Raw genomic sequence first — 27858 nt, 5'->3', positions numbered from 1 at the left:
CAAAAAGGCAATGCCCAAGCGCACATCTTACATATATGTATCGTGCTGGTTCACCAACCGCAGTGATCGCTGTGTCGAGCAGCGCGATCGGCCTCATGCAGGAAAGCTAGCGTAGACATATAGTAACTTCAAGCCTACTAGACTTGAAGTGCGCGAGAACGATACATAGCGCCTGCCGCTTAGATGTTTCGTGGTTGCCTTAGGTTGGCCGTGCACGACCATGCGCTCTTATGTTTTACTCCCTACGCCAAGCGATCACAGTGAGCTGATTTATCATTTAATGCTGGTAATACAGAGACACCTGGTTTCTTTGTTGAATTAAAACTGATATAAGCAATATAGTTCACAACATATACAAACACCGCGACTAATAATGTGCGTACACCGCGTCTCATAAAGCGCGTCACATTTTTGCGCCCCCGAGACATATTTCCGCCTACTGTAGTTACCTATACACTAAAAGGCTTCCCTGACGACCTTATATGAAAGGACATGGCGTAAATTTCACGAAGTACGATCTAAAACATCTCGAAATCGTTCCGCAGCACGCGACAGCAATACTTTCAAGCAGCGCCGCGCCGGGTCGCCCAAGCCAGAGAGGAGGAAAGGTTACAAAAACGGGGGTGTTAACTTCTCCGAGGCGGATGCACACGATCATTCATCAATGGGCGCGCACTCTGGACTGACCTCATGAGCCGGACGGCCGATGGCGCCGCCGACGAAGCAGATGACCACCCGCGCTTCGAGCTGGGCTAAGTCGCGTCAGCTGTGTGCGTCAGCCCCTCGTCAGAGTGAATTCCCGAGCTGTTTGTGATAGTCCATCATGCCGAAGATATTATTGCGCGCTTACGATGCACCATCTGTGCCGCGTGCGTTTATTTTGAGCCGTGATCGGGCGAAGAAACATTGCAGCGCTCATCGCTGACGCTTCGCCTGAAGACAGGATCCCGCGGCGACACACCGCTACAAACACGCATCCTGCGTGTTTGCTCAACGTTGTTTTATATTGTTCTCGAGTGAAGTTACGACGACGAAAGTTTGCCAATGTCTGGTGCCTACTGTTAGCGGCGGGTGTGTTCGTGTACTGTGTCGCTGCGTTTTTCGTCGGACGGGGTGAAGTGATGGAGCAAAACCATTCTCAGAGGAAATGAGAAAAGCGCACGCGTATGAAACAAACCTACGGGTGTCTCAACAGAAAATATTTGCAAAAGAAGCCTCCAACGCAGAGGTTTGTTCCCGTCAACTTAGCGTGAACGATCGTTGTCAGCAGTGACATAGTCTAGCGTCTAGCGGCGCTGTTCGAGCGTTGTGTAGCACCGTCGATTGATTGCTGTCCACCAGTGCTCACTGCACGCGCGAGCTGTAGAATGCGTGCTGTGGCACAGTCACGCCTAAGGTGTGCTGCCAGCGCTCGATATCGTTTCCACAAACCAGCTCCGCGCTGCTTTTCGATTCTCGTGATATGTTGCCATTAAAAATTCCTAAGACAGTGTTACGAGAAGAGTAAAAAGAAAAGAAAAAGAAAAAAGCATGCGAGAAGGTAGACACAGCAGCTTGTGAACCCTCTCCAAATACCTCTACCCATGTCTGTTTGTAAATGTGCGTGTTTATGTTTTTCTTGCATTTGTCCAATTTTTTATTCCCCACATTTCTTTATATTTGAGATTTTCTTAGTTTTCACGTTTGTGTGTGAATATGTGCCTGCTTCCACTCGTGTTTGCGCTTACTCGTATTCCTGTCCTTTTATTTTATATTAGCATTTGTTTTTGCTAGTTTTCTTTCAGCAAAGTCTTTTTACACATTTTCATTAACCCATCTCATTCAAAGCACCAACTCCTGTAAACTGCAGGGCTGGCCTCTTCCATCTAATTAAAACCTTTCTCACTGGTTTACCTAGTCTTCTCTATCTGCCTACTCTCTGTGTTTTCTGTCCTTGCTTCTTGCGTTGTTGCCGCAGAGTGATTAGTCAACTTGAACAAAACAAATTTTGATCACCTATAAAACAGAAAGGTTTACAGATACATTTTCTTAAAAGCGTCATGTGGGTTGCAGAGAAACGTTGCCTCTTACCTCTGTTCAATTTTATGCATCAGTGCATGCGGCCGCTTGCCAGAAGTGCACATGAAAGGGTGCCATATTGCGAAACAGCACCTTGCTATGATGTTGCATTTTTCAGACTTCCAGTCTTAGTAACCACACGGTTTCTCTGCCCATCGCATATGCTGGAACAGATTTTCAACACGAATAGCACTGTGCAGTGGAGTGTCATTTTCTGTCTGATGATTTCATGGTTAGACATTTTTCAGTGAATGGAGCCCAGTAAAGCATTGCACTGTGAGTTTTTGCAACTTTCACCATTTATTAATTCACCAATGTCATTGTCTGAATCTGGCCGTCGCTATGCCGACGGCTTGTGAATTCAAAAATTGCCTCTATAACACACATTCAACTTTACTGAGCATTTTTAGTACACAGAATGCTAGCAGAGCTATTCAAGGTGAACAATTGTGCTTACATTCGTGTTACTTGCACAGTCAAATAAACAATTAAAACAATGGCTACGACATAACTGCGATTTGAAGTGCAGACTGCAAACCGCCTTTCAAGCGTGCCATCGACTACTGTTATTTCATCACAGGGCCCGTCATGCTCGATGGTGGCTGCCCAATAGAGTATTTTGGCCCTTCTGATCACATTGGCATTATTCATATCAACAGGCTGGAAAGATCAGTAAGTGCAGCGCAACCACATGGAAGCAGGCCACCTGACAGGGGCATGTAACTCTTCATTGAACTTAGTTGTTGAAGTGTCTTGATGAAATTAACAATGACTGTGCGGTGGAGCAAACCGAGCCAACGGTGTGTTTTTGATATTGCTTGGCTGCGTGTATTGTCCTTTAGGGGCATGTAAACCTTGACGATGGCTCCAACGCGGCCGCTATTGTTTTCCTTTCGGCATGCAGGCTGCCAAGACTGGCGGTCAATTTTGCCTTGGCTCCTGCTACTTCACCATAGGGCCCGTTAACTCGAGAATGGCTGCCCTAGTGAGCACTTTGGACCTCACTAAGCGAATGATGTTCATAATCGTTCTCTTATTCGCATTACTTGCCTTAGCCAGAAAACCAAAATAAGCAATGCAACCACATGAATGCGCTTCGGCGTGCTGGCTGCTAAGAGTGGCTGTCAATTTCGCATTGGCTACGGCTTTTTCGTGTCAAGCTGACAGTGGCTGCCCGAATGAGCCATTATGGGTCCTGCGTAATTATTCAGGGCTAATAACATCATTTGAATTCAGATTTTCCAACATCTAAACACATTTCCATGCCAGTACATAAATTGAGCATCATCTGTGCAGGACGTTGCTTTTTCAGAATTGAGCTTCCATTAAAAGGAATATGTCACCACATGAACTGCTTATTTATCTGAGATGTCACGAGAGAATGGTTGGCTGCTGCGAACCCACCAGCAAAATTTTGGTAGCCCTAATAAGGGCTGTTCTTTCGTTAATAAGAAGCTGTTATGCTTCGTCGAGTAGCTCAATGCCAGACAGCTCGCAGTCAAAGTAGCTTTCTCCAGTGTCATCTTCACCCAGTTGGATGATGATAGGTTGGATGTGGTCCCTCCCAGTCGTGTCGAGCCTGAACTTTGCCTCCCGGTCCATCACGTAGTGAATGTTCTTTCTCGTCTTCCGCCGTTACGTGCTTAATTTTTTCCTCAAGACATCTTCGCCCATGGACAACTTGAAGTCTCTGTTGTGCGGGGCACCGCGGCGCTACGCGCACATACGATCGCGCACGCAGTCGGTCCTACTGGCCAGGTATGTCCCACTCGGCGCATCGTTACGTGACCTCTTGTTACCTTTGTCAGCGCCGGAAAGAGCCGCTACTCCCGCCTGCTGGCCATCTTCAGCCTCTAGACGTACCATATAAGCCGTTTGCTCTGTCTGTCCCAGGAAACAGATGTGTCGCCTTCGCTACAGACTATGCGACGCGATTCGCGATCACCTGCGCACTTCCGAGCAGCTGCGCGACTGACTTTGCGGACTTCTTACTCCATGACGTCATTCTGCAGCATGGTGCACCTTGGCAACCCCTAATCGACCGAAGCAGACAGTTTCACTTCAAGGTTATCGAGCACATTCTACAGTCGCGCTCGACGCAACACAATTTTACCACGGCCTACCACATACAGATGAATGGCTTGACGGATTGACTGAACCGAACAATGACCGACGTGCTGTTAGCGCATGTGTCCGCTAACCACAAGGATTGAGTTACTGCATTGCCGTTTGTGACATACGCGTATAACACGTCAAGAAATGAGGCCGCGGGTTATTAGCCCTCCTTTCTCTTATTCGGCCGAAGTCCTACGTTCCCATAGACACGGTAGTGCTTTTGTCCGCGCGCCCCCCTACCGAGTATGCTCGAGAGGCTGTTGCCCACGCTGATCATGCACGTCAAGTTGCACGCGCTCGATTCAGCGAGTCGCAAATCAACTAGCAAACGCGATACAAAAGGCATCACAGGACTACCCACGTTGTCCCTGGGTCCCTAGGTCCGCCGTGTCGGGCTTTCTGAAACGGTGCTGTTCCCGTACACCGGCCTATATCGAGTGTGCCAGCAAGTGACCCACGTAGCGTACGCAATCGCTCCGTCGTCTTCGTCCCAATCGGTTGCATCGCGGACTCACATCGCGCGTGGCCCGTCTGAAGCCATATCTTGTCCCAGAAACTGAATAACCTTGTGTGTGCTGTGAGCCTTTTCCGTGCAGTTGCATTTTGACTGCACCGAGTCGGTGCTTTCGCCGCCGCAGGGTAATGTTATGAGCCAAATGTCCTGCGGACGAGGAAGACGTTACACAGAAGACTAGAAAGAGGACGAGTTGTGCACCGTTTGTCAGCTTTGTTTCTGCGGTGCCATTCGCAACAAATGTGTAAATAATGTACATAAAGCCTTTTTGACATCTCCCCTTAACAATATTCTTGAAAAAATAGCTGAAGTATGATTTGTATGCGATGTATGGTGTACTCGAAGGGTCATGTAAGTGTTTTATATGGTAAATGCTGTAAATATCTGGTATTGTAGTATACATTCGGATTTTTTTTTTCGTTTCTGCTGTTCAATGTTACAGTAGACGAGACGTAGTGCATACGATACACGAGTGCTCGGACTGCAGGGTGCTCACGATAAATACGGTTTTGCCATTCGTGCCCTGTGCGCGTCTGTGGCATTTCGAGAGCTGATAGTATAGGTGGCCCAGGATTTTGTGATAGACAATATGGGCTCATGCACCCAAAGGATGAAGACGTTAGCTTGTTCCCGCACTCTGCGGAGAGTGTGCAAATTCAGCGTGGCCGAGCGTCGCACAGACACCATGATGCCTGGATACCTGTCGTGCCTGACTTCTTGTTGACTGTTAAAGGTTTTGAGCGCATCTAGCCTGCGTTGCGGGGAAGCAAATTTTGTTTTTACAGCGAAGCTGTTAAAACAAAAGAAAAGTTTTGGTGGTCGGCACTTTTTGTGTCCGTCCGCGAACAGAAATTATATCAGCAATGGCTCATACCACCTAAGCAAGCAAAAATGCAATGGCTAATCTCCCTCGTAGGGCAGCGGCTTCAAGGATTCAGAAAAGTGAAACGAACAGTGCATAAATTCATGGGTAGCACGCATACAACGTGGAGAGCACCATACATTTCAATAAAGAACAAGCTCAAAACAAGTATCTGTCTTCATCAGAAATTGCGCATACCCCTCTTAGCAAGCAAAAAGTACAATATGGCTCTTACCGCATGGAGGCAGAGGCTACAAGCAGCCAGCAAAGCGAAGCGAACAGCGCGTACATTCATTGGAATCAGCCATACAACGCACAGAACACCGTACGTTTCAATAAAGAACAAGTTCAAAACAAGCATCGGAACCATCAATGAAGCATTGGGTACCCCCATCAAGAGTTGTAGTAGTAGTTTTGCAACAGCTTCTCTCTCAGTGCTAAAAGATGACAGTGAAGTGTATGGTAGCCTTATCTGCCTTTTGAACGTCGCTATAGGAAATAAATTAAAACTTCAGCGTACTAGAAGTCACAGCTGAAGCGATGTGAACAAACATTAGGAAGAAGTCGGAAGGAGCATTCTTTTGTAACTTGTTTGGGCAGTAACTAGCGCTGTTAAGAACGGCCCAGCTGAGGTGCAAATTTTGCCAGCCAGTTGCGACAGCGGCGTCAACTTTCCTGGAACGCCACCGCAAACCTCTAGCCCCGGCGTCACTAAGTCGACTGTGTGTGAAAAACAATACGCGCGTCCTCGACTCTCCGTCGCTGGAGCCAAGGTGAGTGCGACAAAGCAGGCTTTGTGCCTGAACCCGCCACCGCCATCCTGGTGTGCTGTGAACGAGGGAGTCCCCGAGGGAACGTAGTTCGAGGCTCCTTCCCACGCGCCGTTCAAGAGGCAAGACAATGGGCACCTGGCGGCGCGCTGTGGGGGTCAGCTCGGAGAATAAAAGGCGCCTTTCCTGAAGTAAGCCCCGAGTTCTACGAAGTCCGTCTGACGTCGGCTCCGGACCGTGAACCTGTGCGAAAGTGTGTGTGTGTAAGCCGTCCCGCAGAGAGGCGGCTTACTTACGATGACTGGACGAACGTTTCCCTCACCTTGGGATCGAGGGGGGACCGAGTGTTTATAAAGCGTTTGTGTGGCTGCTCAGAGTACTTTCTCTCGCACTCATGATCGACTGACGTACTCTCTCTCGCAGTCATGCTAGACTGATGAACTGCAACGTCCTTATGTAGATACTGTAAATAAACCCATAATACTCGTTCTCGATGAGGAGTAGTCCTTCCCTTCATCAACGTTCTCAGCGTGGATAAGTTGGACGACGGCACGGGCCAGCTACCTTCTAATTCATGCCCGACTCCAATCTTGACAACTGATTGCGAGCGATGGGGTTGAGCCCCCCAATCCTAACAGCGCATGTAATGCGTTCATGTGCATAGGGTTGGGGGCCAACGACCCCATTTTGTTAAGTTTTGACTGGTTAAGCGGATGATCTCGTTTTGCTCTCGGAACGATGCCGAATGCTCTCGTCTGAGTGCCCTGATAACGCCTCTAGCTTTTGGCTCAAGGTCACTCGAAGGTCGCCGACAACGGGAGCTCAAATAATTTCATGCTCAGAAAAGCGCATGGAGCAAAGAGCGCAATTCAGCCTGCTAAGGAGAAATACCTGAAGGGAATTTTACCTGACTGACACAAATCACCCTCTCCAGGTGGCTAATTAAAACGATTCACGAAAAAAACTTCCTAACTATTCTCTTTAGGACAAATGTTTCAATTTCGAAACTGAGGCGAAGTAGTAATCAGTCGGTTATTTCGTAGAGAAATTTGAAGAATATTGCCACTTTCAAGATATCCGTCTCCAATACTTGCTAAAAATTTAAACTCATCCTGAACTGTTTCATGCATGGATTCGGGAATCTATAACCTGGAACGCCCATGAATTTCATTGCAGATTTTAAGGCCTGATATCCCAAAATTCTCGAAAGACATAAGATTGGCGAGCTGTCGCAATATAGGAGTAATGAGATCGCTGGGAGAGGGAGGTCTTCGTCCTGCTGTAGGCATAAATAGGTTGATAATTATGATGCTATTAGTGATGGATGATTATGATCTCAATAGTGGTGCTAGATTTAGGATTTACACTAAACAAGCATCACTTCTCTTTTGATCGACTTCAATTCCGCAATTTCAAAATGTGCCCTAATGTTAATAGCAAGATGGTGTATATCAGTAAAATCAAAGGAATTCATCAGACAATAGGGTCGTTCGATCCTGCTATGACATTCTAACTGGCTGCATTGATAAAAAAATGTTTCAACGATAGTTGCGCGCACGGTTTGTTAATAAATTGTCATGAATATGACATATGCACAAAAACAAAAGCAACAAAACAACCAATACAGTGGGAGGCTGGTAGATGCGTTACACTAAATAGGTTGAGCCCCGCATGGGATTCTTCGCTTTCTTTGTTTTGTTGATTGTTGGCTCCTTTGAAATGAAGCTATGGTCATTCTGAATGTATTTTTTGTATGCTTAGAATTATTAAAAAAAAGAAAACCACAGATGCTACAGTTAACCTGACACATAATCTAGCTTAGTGCATACTCGAACAATAAACTGTAGCTTCTCAGTACGATGTTCTACATAGGTTCTGTATAAGCTTCTACACTTTTGAAACAAACACCGAATACCAATACGGAGTAGTGTGTGTGCTTTGTTCGTTTTGGTTGCGTCTGTGGGTGCGTGTACACTTTGTTCCATGGCGAGAGCTGCTTGCTTCAAAGTGTATACGGTGCCACTGATTGGCTGTGCACTAATATTCTGCAGTTACTTCAATATGAGTATTCATCTGGCTGGTATACTAAAATTATTTGTAAGTGGCTTTGCATAAGTACTCAGATACGCGGAAGCTTCATGGCTTTTGTTGATTACTGTTCACACAAATGAATCTTGTGCTAGAGTGCCCGACTGAGGTCTGTACAATCAAGCTATTGTCATATGTATAATAAAGCGCCACTGTTATTTTTCAGTTCAGCCTTCAAGATTGAGCTTGAAAGCAACAGTTCAATAACTTAATGCCGATGCCACTTTGAGTAATTTTTCAGCACTATTACAGTTTGATATGTAAGCTCGTTCTCGTTTACAGTCATAAAAAGTTCGCTGTTTTTATTTTGTTTTCATGTGGCTTATTGAGCCATCAGCTTTTGTCGCTTTAAAACAAAACAATTTTTTTATTTTTGCACGAAACAAACTGTAACATGGCTCGTCCTTGGAGCATCATTTACCAGAGTGTTAGAGCTGCCACCTGCTTTTTGTCATGCGCGGCTTCATGGAATATCTGGTTCTCTGGTTTATAAAAAACAAGCGTTAAGATGAAATCAGATTAACGTATTTTCAGGTTAAAACAGTTTTGTTATTTTGCCAGTCAGCGATGGTACGCTTCATTCCATATCTGACTTTCCATAACAGTTTCCTTTGACAAAAAAAAAAAAACATTCGATTGTATGTGAATTTTCAAAACGGGCACATCTCTTCAATGTGGACTTGACAGTAGCTGCACACTGTGACACAATGCACATTGCACACCCAGCTAGATGCTATTGTGTGTCGCGAAATTGTGCATGAATACACACAGTCACCAATTAAAGAAAAACTGTTTACTAACGGGGTCGGAAGCGTTAATTTCGCTATCAGTGCCTATTAAAGACAAAGCTGTGCGTATTTACGTACTTCGCTTACCTTGTTTTGAAAAGGCGTGCCCTTTTTTCCTGCTCTTCATTACGCATAGGTGTGAACAATAGCATGCGCAAGCTTATCTATAGCCTGGAAAACAGGTTTTTAAGCTGTCATAACAACTGGACGACAAGTGGTGTTGCTTGTTTTCTAAACCTAGTATGCATGAGAACTACTGTTATCCCGATTTTCCTACTTATCCGTCGAAGTATCTTTTGATGTAAAATGAACAAGAAAATCGTTTTCTTCTGTAATGTCCTTACTTACAATTTTTTTCATTGAGCCACTGAGAGAGAAAAGGCTGACCATATTAAGCAGCAGCGCAAAAAACTGAGGAAAGTCAGAAGAACGGAGACACGTACTACCGGTACTCGTTAGCTTTGTCTTTTGCGCTACAGTTATATATTTTCTGCTTTTACCGCATGGTCTAATTTTTCGCTTGAGAAAAAGTGCAGGTTTAGAGGATATTTATGATTTTTAAAAGTTTCAGTGACACACGATAGAAAATTCAAACACGACCGAAGTTCACAAGAAGACGGAGGCTAGAAGTGATAAACAGTGGCCGAACTAGAAATGCCGGCTGCAGCCAACGTTTCGACATAGTAAATTCTCTTCGTCAGTGCGGCAACTGCTCTCACGACGAAAAATGCCCTTGCCGAAACGTTGGCCTCAGCAAAATTCGTGGTTCGCTCACTATTCATCGCGGTAAAAAATTGTCTCTACCCGTCAAATTTCTGTACAGTGGAACAAAAAGAAAAGCGGAATAGCAGAAAAATATGAACAGAAAGCAGAACTTTTTCTGCCACACAAAACGGGCAGTTATATTTACACGTACATGTTCTGTACCATAAAAGCGAATTTATTGCAAAAATAACAGCCAATTTTAAAACAGAAATCGGAACTTTTTCTGCAATACAAACCGAATGACTCTCTTTATAATCAATATTTCTTTTACAGTAAACAGAAGAATACTAAGTAAAAGAAAAGTTGAAAGCAGAGTTTTACAGAAGTTTTCTGGCAAGGCAGCTACCAGAAAATTTTTCTTAAGGAAATATTTTTACAGTGCCGCTTGAAATGATTCACATGGCGACAATCATATGCAATTTACCTAGTTATTAGCCTAATACGTTTCAAAGGCCTGCGACTTGGCTTGCGCCGCTGCTTTGTGCACCTGCAGGGGCGCACCAGAGAAAAAAGACGAGAAATGCACTTAAGAGGAAACTTTAGCTCGGGGGCTCCTATAGAAAGAGATGTAAAAGAAAAATTCGTTTTTCTCGGCAACCACTGCACCAAATTTGACTAGGTTTGTTGAATTTAAAAGAAAAAAAACTTAAAATCTAGTGTCTCTTGGTTTCGAATTTCTGATTTTGATCGTCAATTTTTATTAACACTTTGCAAAAGTTGAACATTTTCCGAAAACGAAGCTATCAAGTTTATAACTCCGTAAGTCTGAAAGGGAAGATGATATCACAATTCTGTGAATTGCATCTAATGGTACATCAAAAGTGGACAAAATTGATATGTCACACATGAATTAAAAAAAAAAATTAGTAATATGGAAGCACAGCTTTTGCAGAACCCTTGTACATAATGTAACAAATTCACGTAAGATATAAATTGACACATGGATGTTGTCCGCTTTGAAAGATCTAAAAGATGCCGTTGACAGAACCGCGATATCTCTACTTGATGCAGAGCTATTAATTTATAAACTTCGTGCGTCTATATTTCTTGAACTTGCGAATTCTTTAAAATTCTTTTAACAAAGATGAGGCCCTAAATCAAAATTCCGCTTCCAACAGCCACTCGAATTTAAGATCTTCCCTCAAATGCAACACATTTCATTAATATCAGTCAACGGGTTATCTAAGAAAAGCGTTTTTGCGAGCTAAATATTCCTCGTAAGCACACTTTTGCCACGGCTCGCATGCACGCTGTTCTTCATGAGTCCTCACTATAGGCGGCCTTCCCATAGCACTGTCCCTACACAAACCAGTTGCCAGGCGGGTTCCTTTATTTTTTTTTTTAACATACGCAAGTGTAGTTACGTCACTCCCTGTTTTGTATGCTACAGTTGCCACTTTCTGGCAACTGCAGCTTGTGCAACATTGAACTTTACCGGGAGACGGTTGGGGCGGACGCTACGTATATGCGAAGGCGAGCTTTCTGATTTTGTTTCCCCCGCACAGCCGGCGCCGACGCTGGTGGCGGGAGCAGCTTATTTTAGCAGAAAGGGGGGGAGTGAGGCCAGGCCGCAGGGAGAGCGAGGTCGTGGCCCATGGGGCCGCAAATTTCGCCACCCACTGGCGCGGATGCGCGCAGGCGAGCGCCATCTGCTGGTGCTGCAAGGAACCCATTGGTGCAGAGGCGGCGCGCCTCCGGAGTTTGCCCACGAAAACGGTAGACTCACTGGGGTTGTAGAGCTGTACAGCTTGGCTGCAAAAAGTATTTGAAAACCAATAGCTATCGTTACAGTGGAAGGGAGCAGAGGCATTTTCTCACTTCACGCAGCGTTTCAGCATAGTAAGGTATTGTATCAATATCAAATACAATTTCAAATACATTTTGTGTGACTCATATCATTACACTGTAGTAGAGATGCGGATTTAGACATAACTTTTTTTTAACCAACGCCAAGCACCACAACCGGTGAAACCAGCGAAATAGCAGACCTGCCTTTCCCCACCCTTTCCCCCACAACTATGAGCGATAGTTCGTAAATATGCAGTGCCGCACTTGACATGCGTAACGGAAGTGAACGTGTACCGATTTGTTAGTAATAATGCGCATTTCCACTTTTAGGCGCGCAAACACAATAATACAGCGCCATTAGCGGCAAAAGTAAACGCGTTCTATCTAAAATAATTTACGTCTGGCACCTTAACTTTCACATTCATGCTAAATCTAGTTAACAGTCAAAAAGGCAACAATGGCACAACGAAATGTTTCTTTTTCTTAATTTTTGAGTGATCGTGTTTTTTCTAAGCGCGTGCTGTCACTTGCTTACAGTATGGATGCATAATAATTGTCATTTATTGCCTTTACAAGGCCGTGTGCTGTGTAAGATGAGCAATTTGCCAAGTCACAAAGCCTTTTTAAGACAAAAGAACGAAGTTTAGGCAAATCCATGTGCTTTCCATTATTCCCATGATGGCTGAACGGCCCCGATTCCAGCTCCTGTAGACACTATCGCCAGAGTTACCTTTTGATATTAAGTGCGACACTCTATGCGGCGTTGAAAACGCGTGGCGCCAATTGTCTGTGACTGTCGACGCTGATAGAGTGACGGTAGTGAATGTTCGCTACATAGACGGCAGCGAAATACTGGCGTAATCTTGTGTCACAGAGGAAAGCGAGCTAATGTTCCAAGTAGATGAAAATAGCTTACTCGCGGATGGCACAGGTTTTGTAAGACTCCGCACTTAATTGTACGCACAGAGAAGTTGCCTCCTTGCACTGCGCATTCACGATGTATCTAGCTGCAGTTTGTCTAGGTTTGTTGATGAAAGGTGACTCGTACATTGGCGTTTAGCTTCAGGCAAGCGTATATGCGCAGTGAGTAAGTGCGAAGTCAAGCAAATCGTGGAATCAGGTCATTTCAGTCTGCTCATGCAGAAGACGACGCGCAGTCAGCTGTGACTGGCTATAGTCCGTTGATCCAAGTGCAGCATACGACGTCATAGCCTGTGGCCGTCACCACACTCGTCTGCACGAACCTGCATGAAGTAGAGGTAAAAAAGATAGCCTTATTTCAGGAAACTCTATCATCTAAAGGATGCCATTGCAAAAGCGAATAGGGAGCACGGCGCCAAGCGTAACACCTTCCGCTCACGAAACTACCACGTAACGCTATGGCAGCGCCCGCAGTGGGCATACCGCACTGTTGGCACAAGTAGACGTTGGCGTCAAAAAAATGTGACGCCAATGCTATTATTTGTGACCACGTGCGCACCATGAACGGAGATGTTGTATCCCTGTGACGTGAGCCACTTAAGCTTCGGGTGAAGCTTTTCTAGCCAGGGGAGGTATTCTGTAAGAGTCCAACTGGTGGACATGTTTATTTCGTCTGCTGCTGTGGCTGTGGCGCCTGGATACTGTAGACGCGCAGCCAAGCCCTGCCAATCAGAATTCCAACAGCAGACGAAATGGACATGTCGACTAGCCGGACTCTTAGAGAAGATCTCCCCATGATAGAAGTATTGAAATACTCTGCTTTAACCAGCTAAACTGACTATCTAAACTAATAACAACCAGAACTCTAGCTGTACTAACCTACTTGACTAAAGCATATCGCTAACTAAACTAAGTCACTTAACTGATTTCGCTAATGAGTAACTTAACTAAGAAGATTAAAAACCAAACGAAATAATAACCAGTCATCTCGCTACCTAAATAACAAACTAAGCTAACGTAACTAACCCATTTTCCTAAACTGGCGATTTGCAAACTTAGTTCTAACTGACGCAACTAATCTAACTGAACTAACTCATTGTCTAATAACTGAGAACTAGAGAAGCTAGATATAACTAAAGAATTAATGAACGTAACTAGAGACTAGTGTAAATAGAAACAGTTACCTGACCGGAACTTTCTGCACGAAAAGTGAGATTTGAAGAAAGTGGGGGGAGGTAACATCCATCTCGCAGTGTTGCGGTGCATAATTTAGACACGAGATCATCGCACGCTGAATTAGTTTGCCTAATGTTCCCGTTGCATGTTCGACAAACAAGTAATGACTAACTAACTATACTTACTTTACTGGCCAATTCACGTAGCTAATGACTAACATACCTAAGCTAACTGCCTTTAACTAACTGAGAAATAATGACTAATAAGCTATCTAAACTACTTATTCAATAACTAAATTCACCAAAACCATTTGAGGTAACTAAATAACATGATTTATTAAACTACATGACCTATAACTAGTTAGCTAACTAATGTAATAACTGACCGAATTGCTATAACAGAACTAAGGCACTAACTTAATAAATAACCTAACTATACTAACAAGAACAATTAAATATAAATAAACTTAATAATTCAGTAATAAGTAACTAAGTACACCAACTTAACTCACTAATTTAACTGACTAATAATAAGTTAACTAAGCCTATTATAACTAACACAAAATATGTAATGACTAACTATGGTATCTAATTCAATGACGAAACCAACTCCCCATACTATGTTAACTAAGTAGCCTAGCGTACTAAACTAACCTAGCCGAACTACGAGTAAATTAATAACTAGCTAACTTGACTAATACGAAGCTAACTAGTTTGCCAGCTATAACAATTAACTAAGTACTAATTGAATGATATAAGATAAAATAACTAATGAATAGTTAACCATGTCATCAACGAATCAAACCAAGTTAACTAAGTGACGTAATAAACGAGACCTAATGAAACGTGCGAGATAGCGAAAACAACTATAGTACTAAACAACTATATACTCGTAAATATATATAATTCCCTAAGCATATTGGCCAAATATACATGGCTATATTAAGTATATCAGAACTTAACTGAAGAAATAATAAACGTCACTAACTAGAGACTAGACCCACTATGGTGCGCTGCATAATTTAAGAACTAACGCTTCGCATGCTGAATTAGTCTGCCTAAAGTTCTCGTTGCATGGCTAGTCTACAAAGAAACGGAAATTTAAATGTGCGAAACATGCCTTTCCTAGTGAAAGTTTCGCTCGATCGCGCCACGCGGCCGTCCCAGCACGGCAGATTATTGGCCTCCTATTTACGCCAGCGCCTCTGGCGCCAACTTCTGTCCCAAATTTCGTTGAAGTTCCTTCCGGTCAGCGACTAGAAGAAAGTGGTAACGCTCAAAGGCCGAACTACACGTACGCGTCCCAGCGCGCGAACGCTCGCGCCCACGCGCCTGACACAAGCGCAGATGGTAGAGGACTGATCGTACGCGTCGAGGCGCGGCGCGAGCCCAGATACCTAATGTTTATACACGCTAAGAAATAACGTCGTCCAACAACGTTGCACCCATTGCTCCCGATTAGCGCGACTTCTTGTGATAGCTACGCTATCACTCGCGTTGATAGCCAGGAATTATTGAAATGAGCTTTCGCTTTCCCTAAACTCAGCTGAAACGTTTATAAGCGCATAGCACGTCCATTTTGTTAGATAGTTCTGCGATTCCTGCGCCCGTATATGCCTAACGAGACGCGTCCGCATAGCAACAACAGGATTATGGCATCTAGAGGAGTAGGTGTGCCGACCGACCCCTCTGGAGCGTAGTTCGCCGCTTCTCCGCATCATGTGGCGCATGTTGTCTGGTATACTTGTGGCAGACGGCGGGCAACAAATAAAGCACGCAGAATGAGAAACTGTCATCTCTAGCCGCCAGTTTGCGCAATGAGGAAACACAGGTTTCTGTTATTGCATGTTTGCAAGTTGCTAAGATATGTTCAAGCTTATATGACGAAAAGGTAAATGGCATGGCTAGCGGAAGCTCATCTCCGATGGCGAATAAGCGGAGTCCGTACCAAGTAGGGGCCGTGTTTCTGCTTTAGAAAAGGTCGACAAGCGCACTTATTTCCTCCCCCTGAAGTATAAATCACGAGGGACTAAAGCAGCATTGTTCTCAGTGCAGACAAGAGCAGCAGCGGAGATCACTTGGGTAAAGGACGCCCTTATATAGGAACGAACAGTTCCTCAAGCAGGATTTCGCCCATGTTGTGGACTAAAAAATGTTTACGAAGGATGCAATAATATGCTACTTGCGCTCGTCTCAATAATATGATTGCCGAAAGACTAAGAGAGAACATTCTTTGGGACGGGGATCACACAATGTGAGCATGACCGCAAACACTCGGAGAGATGAGACCAACAAGCTGTGAATGAGCCCTACTCAAATTACGATATCAAAATTTCTATGCCGGCACTTACGGAGCCTGTCATCACGTACGCGTTGCATCATGCTCGGACACTGGATCTAGAAGTGGAAGGTTCGGCTGCTGCTGCATTTTCTCTTTGAACGAAATCAGTTTTTGACGTCACGCTCAATAAAGCTTTCTTGCGTTTACGTTCCCGTACTTTAAACTAAAAGTCTTCAAGGCACGCACAATAAAACGTCCCGCAAAGGTGCATGCGTTTAATGTAGAAAGAAGACAGGAAAGAAGAAAGAAAGAAAATGTTTATTCCCGCATAGTGTAATAAAATATGGAAAGTATTCAAGACAGTAATGATACTATATGATAAGACGACAAACGCTATGCTATAACTATCTCCTCCAGACAAATATCGGTGGTCCGGCTGCCTCACAAAAATAGTAAACGTGTATACCAAGGCTGAAATGTGAACCAAGTAGACGCGCGTTTTGTAGGTTCAATCCGCCATTACTCGCGAGGCGCCGCACACGCATGGGGCTCAATCTAGTCCGACGTAGCGCGAGCGGGCGCACACGTAACGTCACGTTGGCGAAAACAACAGCGTCTATAATAGCTCGACCGATGGTTCGACGCACTGGCGCAGCCAACGTAACCGGACGCGGCTAACGCACTCTCACGCGCCCTGCCTCGAGCGACGCTCGCCCGCGCGCCAATAGCGTCGACTATAAACGCGCCTTATTAGCGTCAAGACGAGGTTGCGTTTTTCTGAAGCATACACATAACGCCCGCCACAACATCAGCGGCGTCGCAAGCTTAGTCTATAGCCGCGAAACGACGTTAACTTCAGCAGACGCCGCGAACGCCGCCCGCGTTCAGTTTGGCAGACGCGGAGCACCGGGTGGCGTTCCCGCATGCGCGCATGCGTCTACGTCTGCTCGCCTCCCAGCAGTCTGCTAGATGCTCGCGGAAGAGACGCACGCTTCTGCAAATCTGGATGCTCTGCGGGCTGCGCTATCGCGCTTCCGTGCGTCGTTCTTTAGCAGCAAGACTTGCAGTTACATGAACCTTTGTCAGTTTTACATGATGAACTACGACAGAAAGAGAAGGGTTGCGCGTCGGCGTTGTCCCTGTGAAGTCGGAGATTATTCGCGTACTTGTCCGACTGTCGGACGGGTGGGAGCAAGAGAAGCCATGACCGTCATCGGAAAGCAATACAGGGCATCATCTTGCCATCACCGTCGCAGCCGCGGCAGGAAGCGCAAAGCAACCTTGGACAAGATGTCCAGTTTAGATGAAGGGAGAAATTATTCTCCCAGCACAACGCCTGCGCCTCATAGGCAACCTGTGAAGTCGATCGTCCTCAAACAGGAGCATTCACCTTGTAGACGTTTTGAAGACGCCGCGAAGCCCAGAGGTGAGTTGATGCGATTTTAAAGCAATCTTGATTTTGGACCACCTAATCGTTCTTGCGAGCACGTGCTCGTTTCGCGAGTCAGTGCAGGGTTGTCGGAAGGCTTTCAGTTCTGTTGTCCTCTCTGCGCAGTAAATTTGACCCCGCTCTTTCCGCCAGTTTTAGGCACTTTGTACGCCACCGATAGTGCATGATGTGCCAAAGGGATTAGAGGCTTCTTGGCAAATCCGAGATTATAGAGGTCGGCGCTCTGCCCACGTGCAGTGAAAAGAGCCACGCATGTCCCATTACAGCCGCTTTACCGCGCTCGAGTGAGATTTCAGAGAGAGAGAGAGAGAGAGCGGAAGCACGGCATCACAATACAGGCAATATGACGAGTAGGGCAGAGAGGCTTGGCATAACTCTATAGTAACAACCATGCGAAGACAACCGGCCAGTAAATCAAAGGAAAGCATAGGAGAAAAAACTGTTTGTTTAGTGAAAAGGAACGTTTTCTTAAAAGCCCTATATGCTTAATTACGCGAAATGCGCGCAAGAACCCGCGGTGATCCTCATGCTACACTAGAACAACAGTAGGTCGCAGGTTGAATAAAACTTATGTGCCGTGTGTACCCACTGGGGTTCATAAGTGCCGTATCGAGCGACCAGACATCGTAGCGCGTACTGTATCCTCTCAATTATTAGGTCACGCCTTGTATACTCACAGATACGTTTCGTGAAGCATACGTACAGCCGAAGCGCCGCATCACCATCGTCGCGCGTCTGCTTCGGCTGCTGCGATGGATGACGGAGCACCTTTTTTGCAGCACACGACGTCGTCTGCACACGTCGAGCAGACGTGCGCGACGAGCAGTGTCTGCTATTTCAAGCAGGGATTAAATTTTAATTTTGTAACTCGCGCAACAATAAGGAGTCGTTGTCGCTCAATTCCTCCTCGTCGCTGTCTCCTGCGCGAGTTTTCCGATAATGCCACCCCACGTTGAGGAAGAAGAACGAAGGCGCATCACTCTCTCTTTGTTGATGGCGTGCCTCAGAAAGAAATATGCCGCCAGATGGGGCGATAGCAATCCGCAGTGGCCCGTGTAGTAGAGGCATTCATTGATGACCATGGCAGGATAGCTGACCCTCCTCGCAGCGGGCGGCCGAGAGTCACTACACCAGATGGAGGCCAACTAATTATTGCCTCGGCTTTTGTGGATTCGTCCTTGAACGCCCAGGGAATAACAGAGGAGGTACGTATTAATGCTTCACACGACACACTACGAAAGCGCCTCAAAGAAGCAGCGCTCTGAAATTGTGTGGCGGCACGAAAGCCGTGCCTATCCGACAACCAACGCCAGCAAAGATTAAATTTTTCTCGGATGTACGAGCACTCGAGTGCTGAAGAATGGGGCGACGTCATCTTTACAGATGAGTTTAAGTTTTCTACAAGGCGGGAGCAGCAGCAGTGTGTTTGGAGGCCTCCAAAACTACAGACGTGAAGGAAGTTGAGGTCTTGAACATAAATAACGCGTTTCAGCTATGGATACGAGACATAACAGATATCGACATTGCTTACTCCCGTAGCAGCATTGTCGCGTTTTTGAATTATGCGATTCTTCTCAAATGTACTGATCTTTCACTAAAGTGCACATCCACAACAGTTTTAAAGTATTTCATTTTTTGGTCGTACGCGCCAGCTCCTATTAAGAAAGCTTATTCTTTGTGTAAACAAAAAAGCACTCGTCGTAGGTAGAGCTTGTTTTATACTGGCAGTTCTCGTTTCTGTAGGTACCGTGCAGAGTACACGCAACAAGTGCTGTCGAGTGGCCGTTGCAGCGTCGCCGTCTGAGGGGCGGGGGGAGGGGGGGTTATGAGCAAGGGCGGGCTTGGTCCACTCGTTACAATTGATCGAAACTTCAATGCCCCGTCATACTGCGAAATTATCAAGGAAGCCTTGGTGCAATACGCGCTGGACGGCCCATTTCCTGACGGCTACTACTGGCTGCAACAGGACCGCAGCCAAGTGCACACTGCACGCCTTATGGAGGCTACTGTAGACTCGTGCGGTGTGCTGCGGCTACCGTGGCTTCCGAGTGGCGCTGACCTCCACCCGATTGAGAATTGAGGGCCATTATCAATAAGTGCCTCGCAGCCTGCAAGCTCCGCATCGCCACCGCCGATGCTCTTTGGAGCGAAATTCATCAAGCATGGGACCCTTTGAGAGAAGAGCCTGCAATTGTGAAATCGCTGTACGCGTCGATGCCGCGGCGGATCGCCGAAGTCATTGCTTCAGAAGGCTAGTTCACTGAACATTAAGAGCCATGTGAGAAAGTTGCCAACCTATGTTATTTATTTGAGCAAGGGGCCTCAATTTCAACACAACAATTTTTGCCTATTTTTATTGTGTGATTTTTTTTACGTGTGTGGATGCATTGGTACGGCCTCATCTTCAAGATCGGACCTGGGCGTACAATGTCTCACCATTGCCTTAAATACATTTTATGGAGGCTATGGTTTCACATTTTATGCCCGACACCACCATGCATACATAGTCTACGCGACGTCTGCATTCTGCCAGCGTAACGTGATTACAGCATACATTTTCGGCAGCGGTGGTGATTTTTGTGAATGCAGGGTACGCGAAAAGAAACACAGTACCCTGTGCTAAGAGAAAACGGTAACAAAAAATTAGGCACAAATCTCTACGGGTCACTACCATGAACTTCTACGCAACAAAAGTGCAACACGGAACAGTTACGTTCATAGTAAATATAATCTCACTGTGCATTAGTGGAGTTAAAATAAAAGTTGTATCTTAATGCTCGACTGCCAAAGCCTCTTGGAAGTTAACATTCGTGCAGACGATGTCGTTCGCTGTAAAAAAGATGCTCCGTCATCCATCGCAGCAGCCGGAGCAGACGCGCGGCGATGGTGACGCGGCACTCCTGGCGGCCGCGAGTGTCAGAAGCGAACATAGGAGAGGCCCTGACGTCGCCCTTTGCGAAGCTCAAGTGAAGCCGGAAGTTGGCGTTGCTCGTGGCGTTGCTGCACCTATCGGACCAGCTCTCCTCTCTTGTTTACGCTTCTCACGAAACCACGCTGAGCTGCGCGGAACGGGCTGCTCGGACGCGGGCGCTCCCCAGCAATACTAAGCAATTGCGATGTCTGATTGCATTGCCGTTGCCGAAGTCATGTTGAAAGAAGTTCATCATGAACTTCGAAAATTGAGCCGTGAGGTCGAATCGGCTGCTTTTGCCGGCGTCTATGAAAATAAGCATGCCTTATAAGGCCAGCCAACTGAACTGTCCTCATCAACCACAGGTAAAGGCCGCTGCCCAGTTCTTGTGTGTTATTAAAAAAAGGTTGCCTATCACTGCCTTCTACTTGCTTTTCTCTGCTTGGGCACTGGAGACGCGTACGACACACCGACCCATTTTCGATCCATTCGGAGTTTATGAGCACAAACTCACTCTCGCCTGCGGAATCGTTGTGCTTTATTGACCGAAATTCGGGTGGCCGCGCATCACTACGATAGCGCGCCGGCGAGGAGGCAGAATGTCATTTCTGACTCCGCGTTTAGATTCATTGACTGCGGCCAGGGGTGCCTTCTTACCACGGTAAGTGAAGCACCACGGAACCTAAGTTTTGCGATAGCCGGCGCACGGTGCAGAACAGTACGCGCGTAACACCGGCCTACATGCGACCATGGAACAGCCGTTTGATGTGTTCCCAGGCGTACGTTCTGTGGAGCCTTGCCGACTCTTGCAGCACATCCGCTAACCTTCACTTTCCTGCGCTTCTCACGCGCGCAGATAACAAACGCCTGTGGTAGGGAGGATTCGTTCCTTCAGTCAAAGCAGCCGCTTCTTTCCCATCTTCCAGGATGAAGCGTCGGCTGGCAGGCGCACGGTGGCGAGGTCAGCAAAATGCACATATTCTGCGTAACGCTCTAGCAGAACGTATATTGTGGTACACCTGTGCGGGTGTGCATGAACCTCGAACGTGCTCTGCTTAAAAGACTTCGTGCTGTCGCGAGTACTGCGAGGAACAAGCAACAGTTAAGCAACATGTGTTTTATTATGCACAAAAGCAAGTTGTTACTGAACACGAACTATGCATTCGTAACGTAAGTTCTACGTGCCGCAAGTTCACCATATGTGCTGTCAAAAGCAACGATGACTGACCTGCAAGGCGTTCATTGTACAGATTCTGAAACGCATCAGTTTCGGCCTGCGATGGCAGGTTAGCACGATTCCGTTAAAGAGGGCAAAATTTCCCGCGGATATTACTTCGTCGGTTGCCAGTGCCATGGCGCGGTACATTGCGTACAGCGTTGCATGCGCGTTCATTTCGCAAATTTTAGTTCCTCCTGTGCCACCTGGCCGCAGCAACATCCGGTAGAGCATGGTCCAGATAACGCAGCGCGACAAAACACGGCGACCAACGCAAACCTGCCCGCACGGCGCCTTTGCCACGGCACGAAACCCACGGAGCAACACGTGTGAGCGCACAGAACTATAACAAAGCCGCCATTGTGGCCCGAAAGGCGTGGCGAGTATAGCAAAGAAATAAAAAACCAGCAAAAGAAGGAGAACCTACTACTTCATTTCCTTCAGACTTTTCTCCTAGCGCGCGGAGGGGGTAGGACCTCACCTCACGGCGAAGCAGCGTGGGCGCCGTTTTTAAATGCAAAGCATTTCTTGGCCAACATTTGCCACTTTGTCAATATCTATCTAGCCGCCTACGTCTTGGGGCTCTCATGGCCGTTTCGTTAATTTGGTATGTACCAAAATTGGCATTGTATGACTAGAGTGTATGGAGAACATAAATAATCGGTCATAAGATGACTGTCATGACATGCGTCTCACGTAGGTCATGAAACAGCCGCCTACGTCTTGGTGAGTAACAAATTCGCATAGTATGACAAGAGTGTATGACGAATATAGATGATCATTCATGACATGTGGCATGCGTGTCATGTAGGTCATGAAACAGCCACCTACGTCTTGGTGCTCCCATGGTAGTTTCGCTAACTTGATAGGCTCTTCGTACACTGCTTCGCATAACATCGATTCCTACAAGCCATGGGATCTGCCGAATTTTTTCTTCGTGCATTGCATCATAGATCGGCGTCGTGGGCGCTACCAACGCGCGGATGAGCAAGAGCCATGTAGACGCCGGGTGCTTTGGAGCGCGTTGGCCACGTCCGGTTACGTTGGCTGCGCCAGTGTATCGAACTATAGACGCTGTTCTCGCCAACGTGACGTAGCGTGTGTGCACGCTGTGTTGGGCTATCTTTAGGCCTTAAAGGGAAGCTGAAGAGTCTGTCGAATTCAATAAGACGCTCATATACGGATGCGGGAACCTTATAAACCATGTAGGTAAAATTTGGGGTTTTTTCAATTAGGAGCGACGTAATCGTCGGTTAAAATTGCGCTGTAGCTCCGCCCCCCGTCGAATGCCGCGCGCTGCTGCTGACGCTGACGATGCGAGCGGAGACCGGAAACCGCGGTGTTGTGACGTTAACTCTAGTGTTTTGTTCCTTCGCAGCCTGCGCGACCGTGCCTGATCGTGCTTGTTTCTGCGTGCGTGCCATCGTAATCTCCTTCGATCGACCCTGCATTCCTTTGTTGGTGCGTTTGCGTGTATGTAGAGTGGTAGTATACGGCCAGCCCTGCAATTCGGCCTGCGCAGTTGCTGTATATGGCCACAGAATGAGAGAGGACTACTTGCCACTAGCAGGCTTTCTAAACGCAGCGCGAGAAGATCGGAGCAACGAAAACAAAGACGGCACGAGTGCGGACTGACTGATGATAACTAGTGTTGGAAGGCCTTATGAATACACGAACTCGCCCAAACCTGGATTTTGATTTACTGCGAGCTCCTTCATGTTAGCACGCTGAACGGAAGGTGCATGTTTATCTCCCGCCCTTGACGCAGGTTTCGTCGCAGAGCGCCGCGAATTTTCTATTTGCACGTGTGTTGTAAAACAGCCTGCATGAAGCTACGATAACGCAGTGCAAATGTAGAGTTTGCATGTGCTGGAAAGCCGGCGCACGCCAGGACGCTACGCTCCCCCCTTCTCTCGAGCACAGCGAGAAACCGACCGTCTCACGTAGCCGACGGAATTCGCCGCCTTTACGACTTCGGTTACGAGTAGTGTGCGGATGGCGCACAGATGAAGGTCACTACACGTACTGCATGAACCGGGAAGCTTTTCACGCGTTTAAACCGTCTTTGTAGATTGCCGACAGCTTTGGACAGCGCACAAATGCCGACGATCGCATCCCCGCTTACGTTCCACGAGGAGGCATGCAGGAACACAACACTACAGTTGTTTGACCGGAAACGAGCTCACTAGATCGGCGAAAGATCGGCGAGATCACTAGATCGCTTTCAAAAAATATACTCACCAAAGAGCATTTCCAACAAGAGGAGATCTCAAGACTTTCGTTCGCGTCGAAATCACTGCTCGCACCAGCATCGTTTGCTTCTTCGAGAGGCCGGCTCTTCGCAATCGGCTCGTACATGTAGGGAGTAACGCCGAACTCCTAAGGAAAACGCAGTCTCTCTAAATTTTCCATTAGCTCTTAATTTTCCATTACAGCACCAAACTACCTGGCACCGCGCTTCATGTGTAGCGGCAGGGGTCGGTCACTAGAGTTGACGTCACGAGGCGCCCGACCAATCACAGACGGAAACGAGACGCGCGAGCTGGGCGTGTCCGCTGCTGCACTTTTCGTCGAAATAAAATATATTTGCGCTTTCTTCGCTCAATTTCGATACAATATTCGAATTGGGAGGGTTGAAAACCATTATGTACACATGTTCACTCATTTTTTCTGGTAAACCTTTCAGCTTCCCTTTAAGCTCACGGTCATCAAAGCTATCTAACAAATTGTTTAAGAAATTGGGAGCCCCTTATGCTACGAAGTGAACGAGATATATCAGAAAGCGCGCAAGTGGAGTATCGCTGGCGTGATATCACCGGCGAAGGCAACCTCTTTTGCACCGACATCAAAGGAAATGATACTCCCTAGTACCACTCGGTTCCGTCTCACCGCAGTTGGCGGCTTTAGTTCTAAAGCTGCAGTTCTAAATAAAGGGACCAATGGACTAGACGGTTGGGATAGCAAAATGTTCGATGCAGAGCACGAGAGTGAACTGCGAAATAACCGGGGATATATGCAGAGGAACTATGCCGGAAGAAATGAAAATGACTACAATTCCACTCTGTGAAGATGCAATGACAGCGAAAGCACTTTGCTTTTCGTTTGAGAGCTTTGACTGTCGTCAGCTTTCGCTGCCATTCAATCTTCACAGAGTGGAATGCTTGTAATTTGTTTGAATGGACGATTTTGTAAAGACAATGGTTGGTGTTCGATGGAGACTCCTTATTTTGTCAGGGTATTCACGATTGCTTTATGATCACTGTGATATACACTCAGTGGTTCTTGGCTAGAATCAAATCAATGCATGTCCGGTGATGCGTGGTAGGTATCATGGAGTTAGAGTAACCTTGCAAGCCGAACTGTTCCAACATGTATTGCATGAACCATTTCTTCTCTGACTTAGAAATGTCCACAATGAAATCTCCGTTGATGATCACAGGTGTGGCATCATCAATTCTAACGCGCTGGAAATATTTCAAAAACAACTGTTCTTACCCGTGTGCCTGGGACCTGTCTGGGTCCCACATGTGACAAGAATAGTTCAAGAATGCGTTACAGCTTCCCGAGCCTACAGGGGTATGTGCCATTGAACTTGAACCCTTTCTGCACACTCACCTGGATCTGCCCACATGATGATGCAAGGGCGCGTTACAGGTTTCCGAGCCCACAAGGGTATGTGCCGTTGAGCTTGGACCCTTGCTGCACTATCACTGGGTTTGTCCCACATGGTGATATTATTCTGGTGCCGGACGCCTAAAAACAACGGAAAGTTAGTCACGTACAGCTTTCGCTCTAAAAAGAGGCAATGCGCACGTTGAGATCTCGCGCGGTTTGCCTTCGACTACCGCCTACAACTACCGCCAGATGATGATGATGATGATGATCTTTGTTGGTATCACCTTTGAAACGGGGCAGGGACAACAGGTCCGCTAGCCCTCTTTAATTAGCCGAGTTTTACATCTATCGGTGCCTACTCTTCTGCCTATCTGATTTCGTCAAGATTGAGATCATTACTTCAAACCTCTTTCTTTATATTGTACCATTACGTACACTTGCAATGACTACGGTTCTGCAGTGACTCCTAGGGCACTGCTAGCCTTTGGATAACACGGTAATTTCAAGGCAGAGGGGTGCGGACAACACAACACTAGAGAATTGTAGTGCGTCCGGTATTCCGGCAAGAGCGGGTAGTTTGCCGGTTGAGCGGGGGTGTAAACGTGAGCGGCCGGATTGGTGGCGCCAGCTGGTGTTGCAAAGCTCAACCCCACATAGAGTCAATTACTATTTTGTGCTTAGCTGCTGGTGTAAATAGAGAATTTCAGTGCGTCCGGTATTCCAGCAAGCGCGGGCGGTTTGCTGGATGAGCGGGGCCGTAAACGTGAGCGGCAAGATTGGTGGCGCCAGCTGGTGGGGCAGAGCTCAACCACATAAACACAGAGCCAGTTACTATATATTATTCTTCGCTCCTGGTGTAAATTTTCAACAGCGGGGTATAATCGTGTTCACCATTACGCCGCTGCCGAAAATTTGTAGCAGCAGCGAAGCAGAATATAGTAGGTTACTGAAATTTTAGCTCTGTGTTTGTCTGGTTGAGCTCTACGCCACCAGGCTGCTGCACCGGTACGGCCGCTCACGTTTACGCCCCCGACCATCCGGTAATCCGCCCAAACAACACCCGTTTGCCGGAATAGCGGACACGCTTAAGGTCTCTAATTTTAGACAGCGGTGTAATCGTCTTCACAACTACGTCGCTGCCGAAAATGTGCACCAGCAAGAAAGCAGGATATAGCAGGTTCCTGAAACTTTGGTAATATTTGTGTATGGTTGATCTAAGCCACCAGGTGGCTACACCGCTCCGGCCACTCATTTTTACGCCTCTGCACGTCCGGCAATTCGCCCAAACCGCCTCCGACGGCCGGAGCAAAATCTGTGAACCCGTGCAATCTCGAAGGCGATGGCGACGTTTCTCTGGTAATGCTTTACGCCAGCAGGTGGCGCCGTCGATGCGGCCGTTCTCATTTACGCCTCCTGTAACCGAGTAATCGGCAAACGCATTTGCATGTACCGGAACACCGGACACCCTATCCTATCTAATGCAGCCATGAATGAATGCAGCCAACGTCGCCTCATATTTTTCCTATTGCAGCGTACAGCGTCCGTGACCGGTTTCTTCGAGGGCAGAGCCTTTCTCTCCTGTTTCCCAACCAGCCAATGCACATCTGCAGTCAGCCTTGCGTAAAAAAGGAGGCGCCCAGCCCACCTTCCAGAGCGCAGCCCATGAAAATCTGCAGCCAGCCTTGCGTAAAAAAGGAGGTGCACAGCCCACCTTCCAGCGCACAGCCATCGAACATCTCCAGCCAGCCTTGCGTTAAAACGGAGGCACCCAGCCCACTTGACAACGAACAGCCAACGAACATCTGCAGTCAGCCTTGCATAAAAAAGGAAGCGCCCAGCCCATCTTCCAGTGCACAGACTTCCCGCCTAGCATGGCAGCTACGGCTGCCAAGAGAGATGCTGAGCCTGCCTTCCGCAGGCGTGGTGTTGGAGGGATGCAAGGAGGACATCACTGCAAGGCCCCTGCGGCCACACTTCCCACATCTCTTCACATTCGGCGCCTTCACGCACGACATCCTGCTCTATTAACAGTGTGTCGGCAGTGGTGGTACCTTTTGTATAGTGCGCGTATTATAGGGCAGGTACGTGCATTTCATTTTAGCGAAGACCGCTTTTTTCGAACAACGCTTCAAACACTGTACGTAATAATAAATGACGCCTACAGTGAGGCGTTTGCTGTTTATCGATACGAGCCGTTCCATCTTATGCGGTTGTAATCGTTGGCTGCAGGATCGGCACTGCGATGGCTTATATTGGTTAAAGGAGCACTGGCACGATTTCGAAGTCGAGTTAACGTGTGAGATGTATTTATGTGGCCACACACACATCGTCTGCAACATATGAACGGCGAATATATCTCAGAATATTCTTACAATCAATTTCAAAGTACGTGCGCGCAGCCAATCGCAACACGCAGCACCTCGCGACACCGACATCGAGAAAGGAATGTAAGAAACCGAGAAAACGCTACGCCACGAGTTTGCGCTGCCGTCGGGGCGGGTCCTGCGAGCAAGTCTCTCGCGACTGCGATCGTCCCGGTCT

At 46.9% G+C, this 27858-nt stretch overlaps 1 protein-coding gene across 1 annotated transcript; it reads left to right on the top strand.

Moving 5' to 3' along the window:
• Positions 1-17074: 17074 nt before the first annotated feature.
• On the top strand, positions 17075-27505 carry LOC142574151 (uncharacterized). The gene is made up of 2 exons (XM_075683305.1): positions 17075-17551; positions 26849-27505. Exons 1-2 carry the CDS (start codon positions 17095-17097, stop codon positions 27343-27345), a joined length of 954 nt encoding a protein of 317 aa, XP_075539420.1. The 5' UTR covers positions 17075-17094; the 3' UTR covers positions 27346-27505.
• Positions 27506-27858: the final 353 nt, after the last annotated feature.

This window comes from Dermacentor variabilis, chromosome 3, assembly GCF_050947875.1.
Source record: "Dermacentor variabilis isolate Ectoservices chromosome 3, ASM5094787v1, whole genome shotgun sequence".
NCBI classification, from domain to species: Eukaryota; Metazoa; Arthropoda; class Arachnida; order Ixodida; family Ixodidae; genus Dermacentor; species Dermacentor variabilis.
The sequence above is the reverse complement of the archived record's forward strand: the minus strand, read 5'-3'. Positions and strand labels throughout refer to the sequence as shown.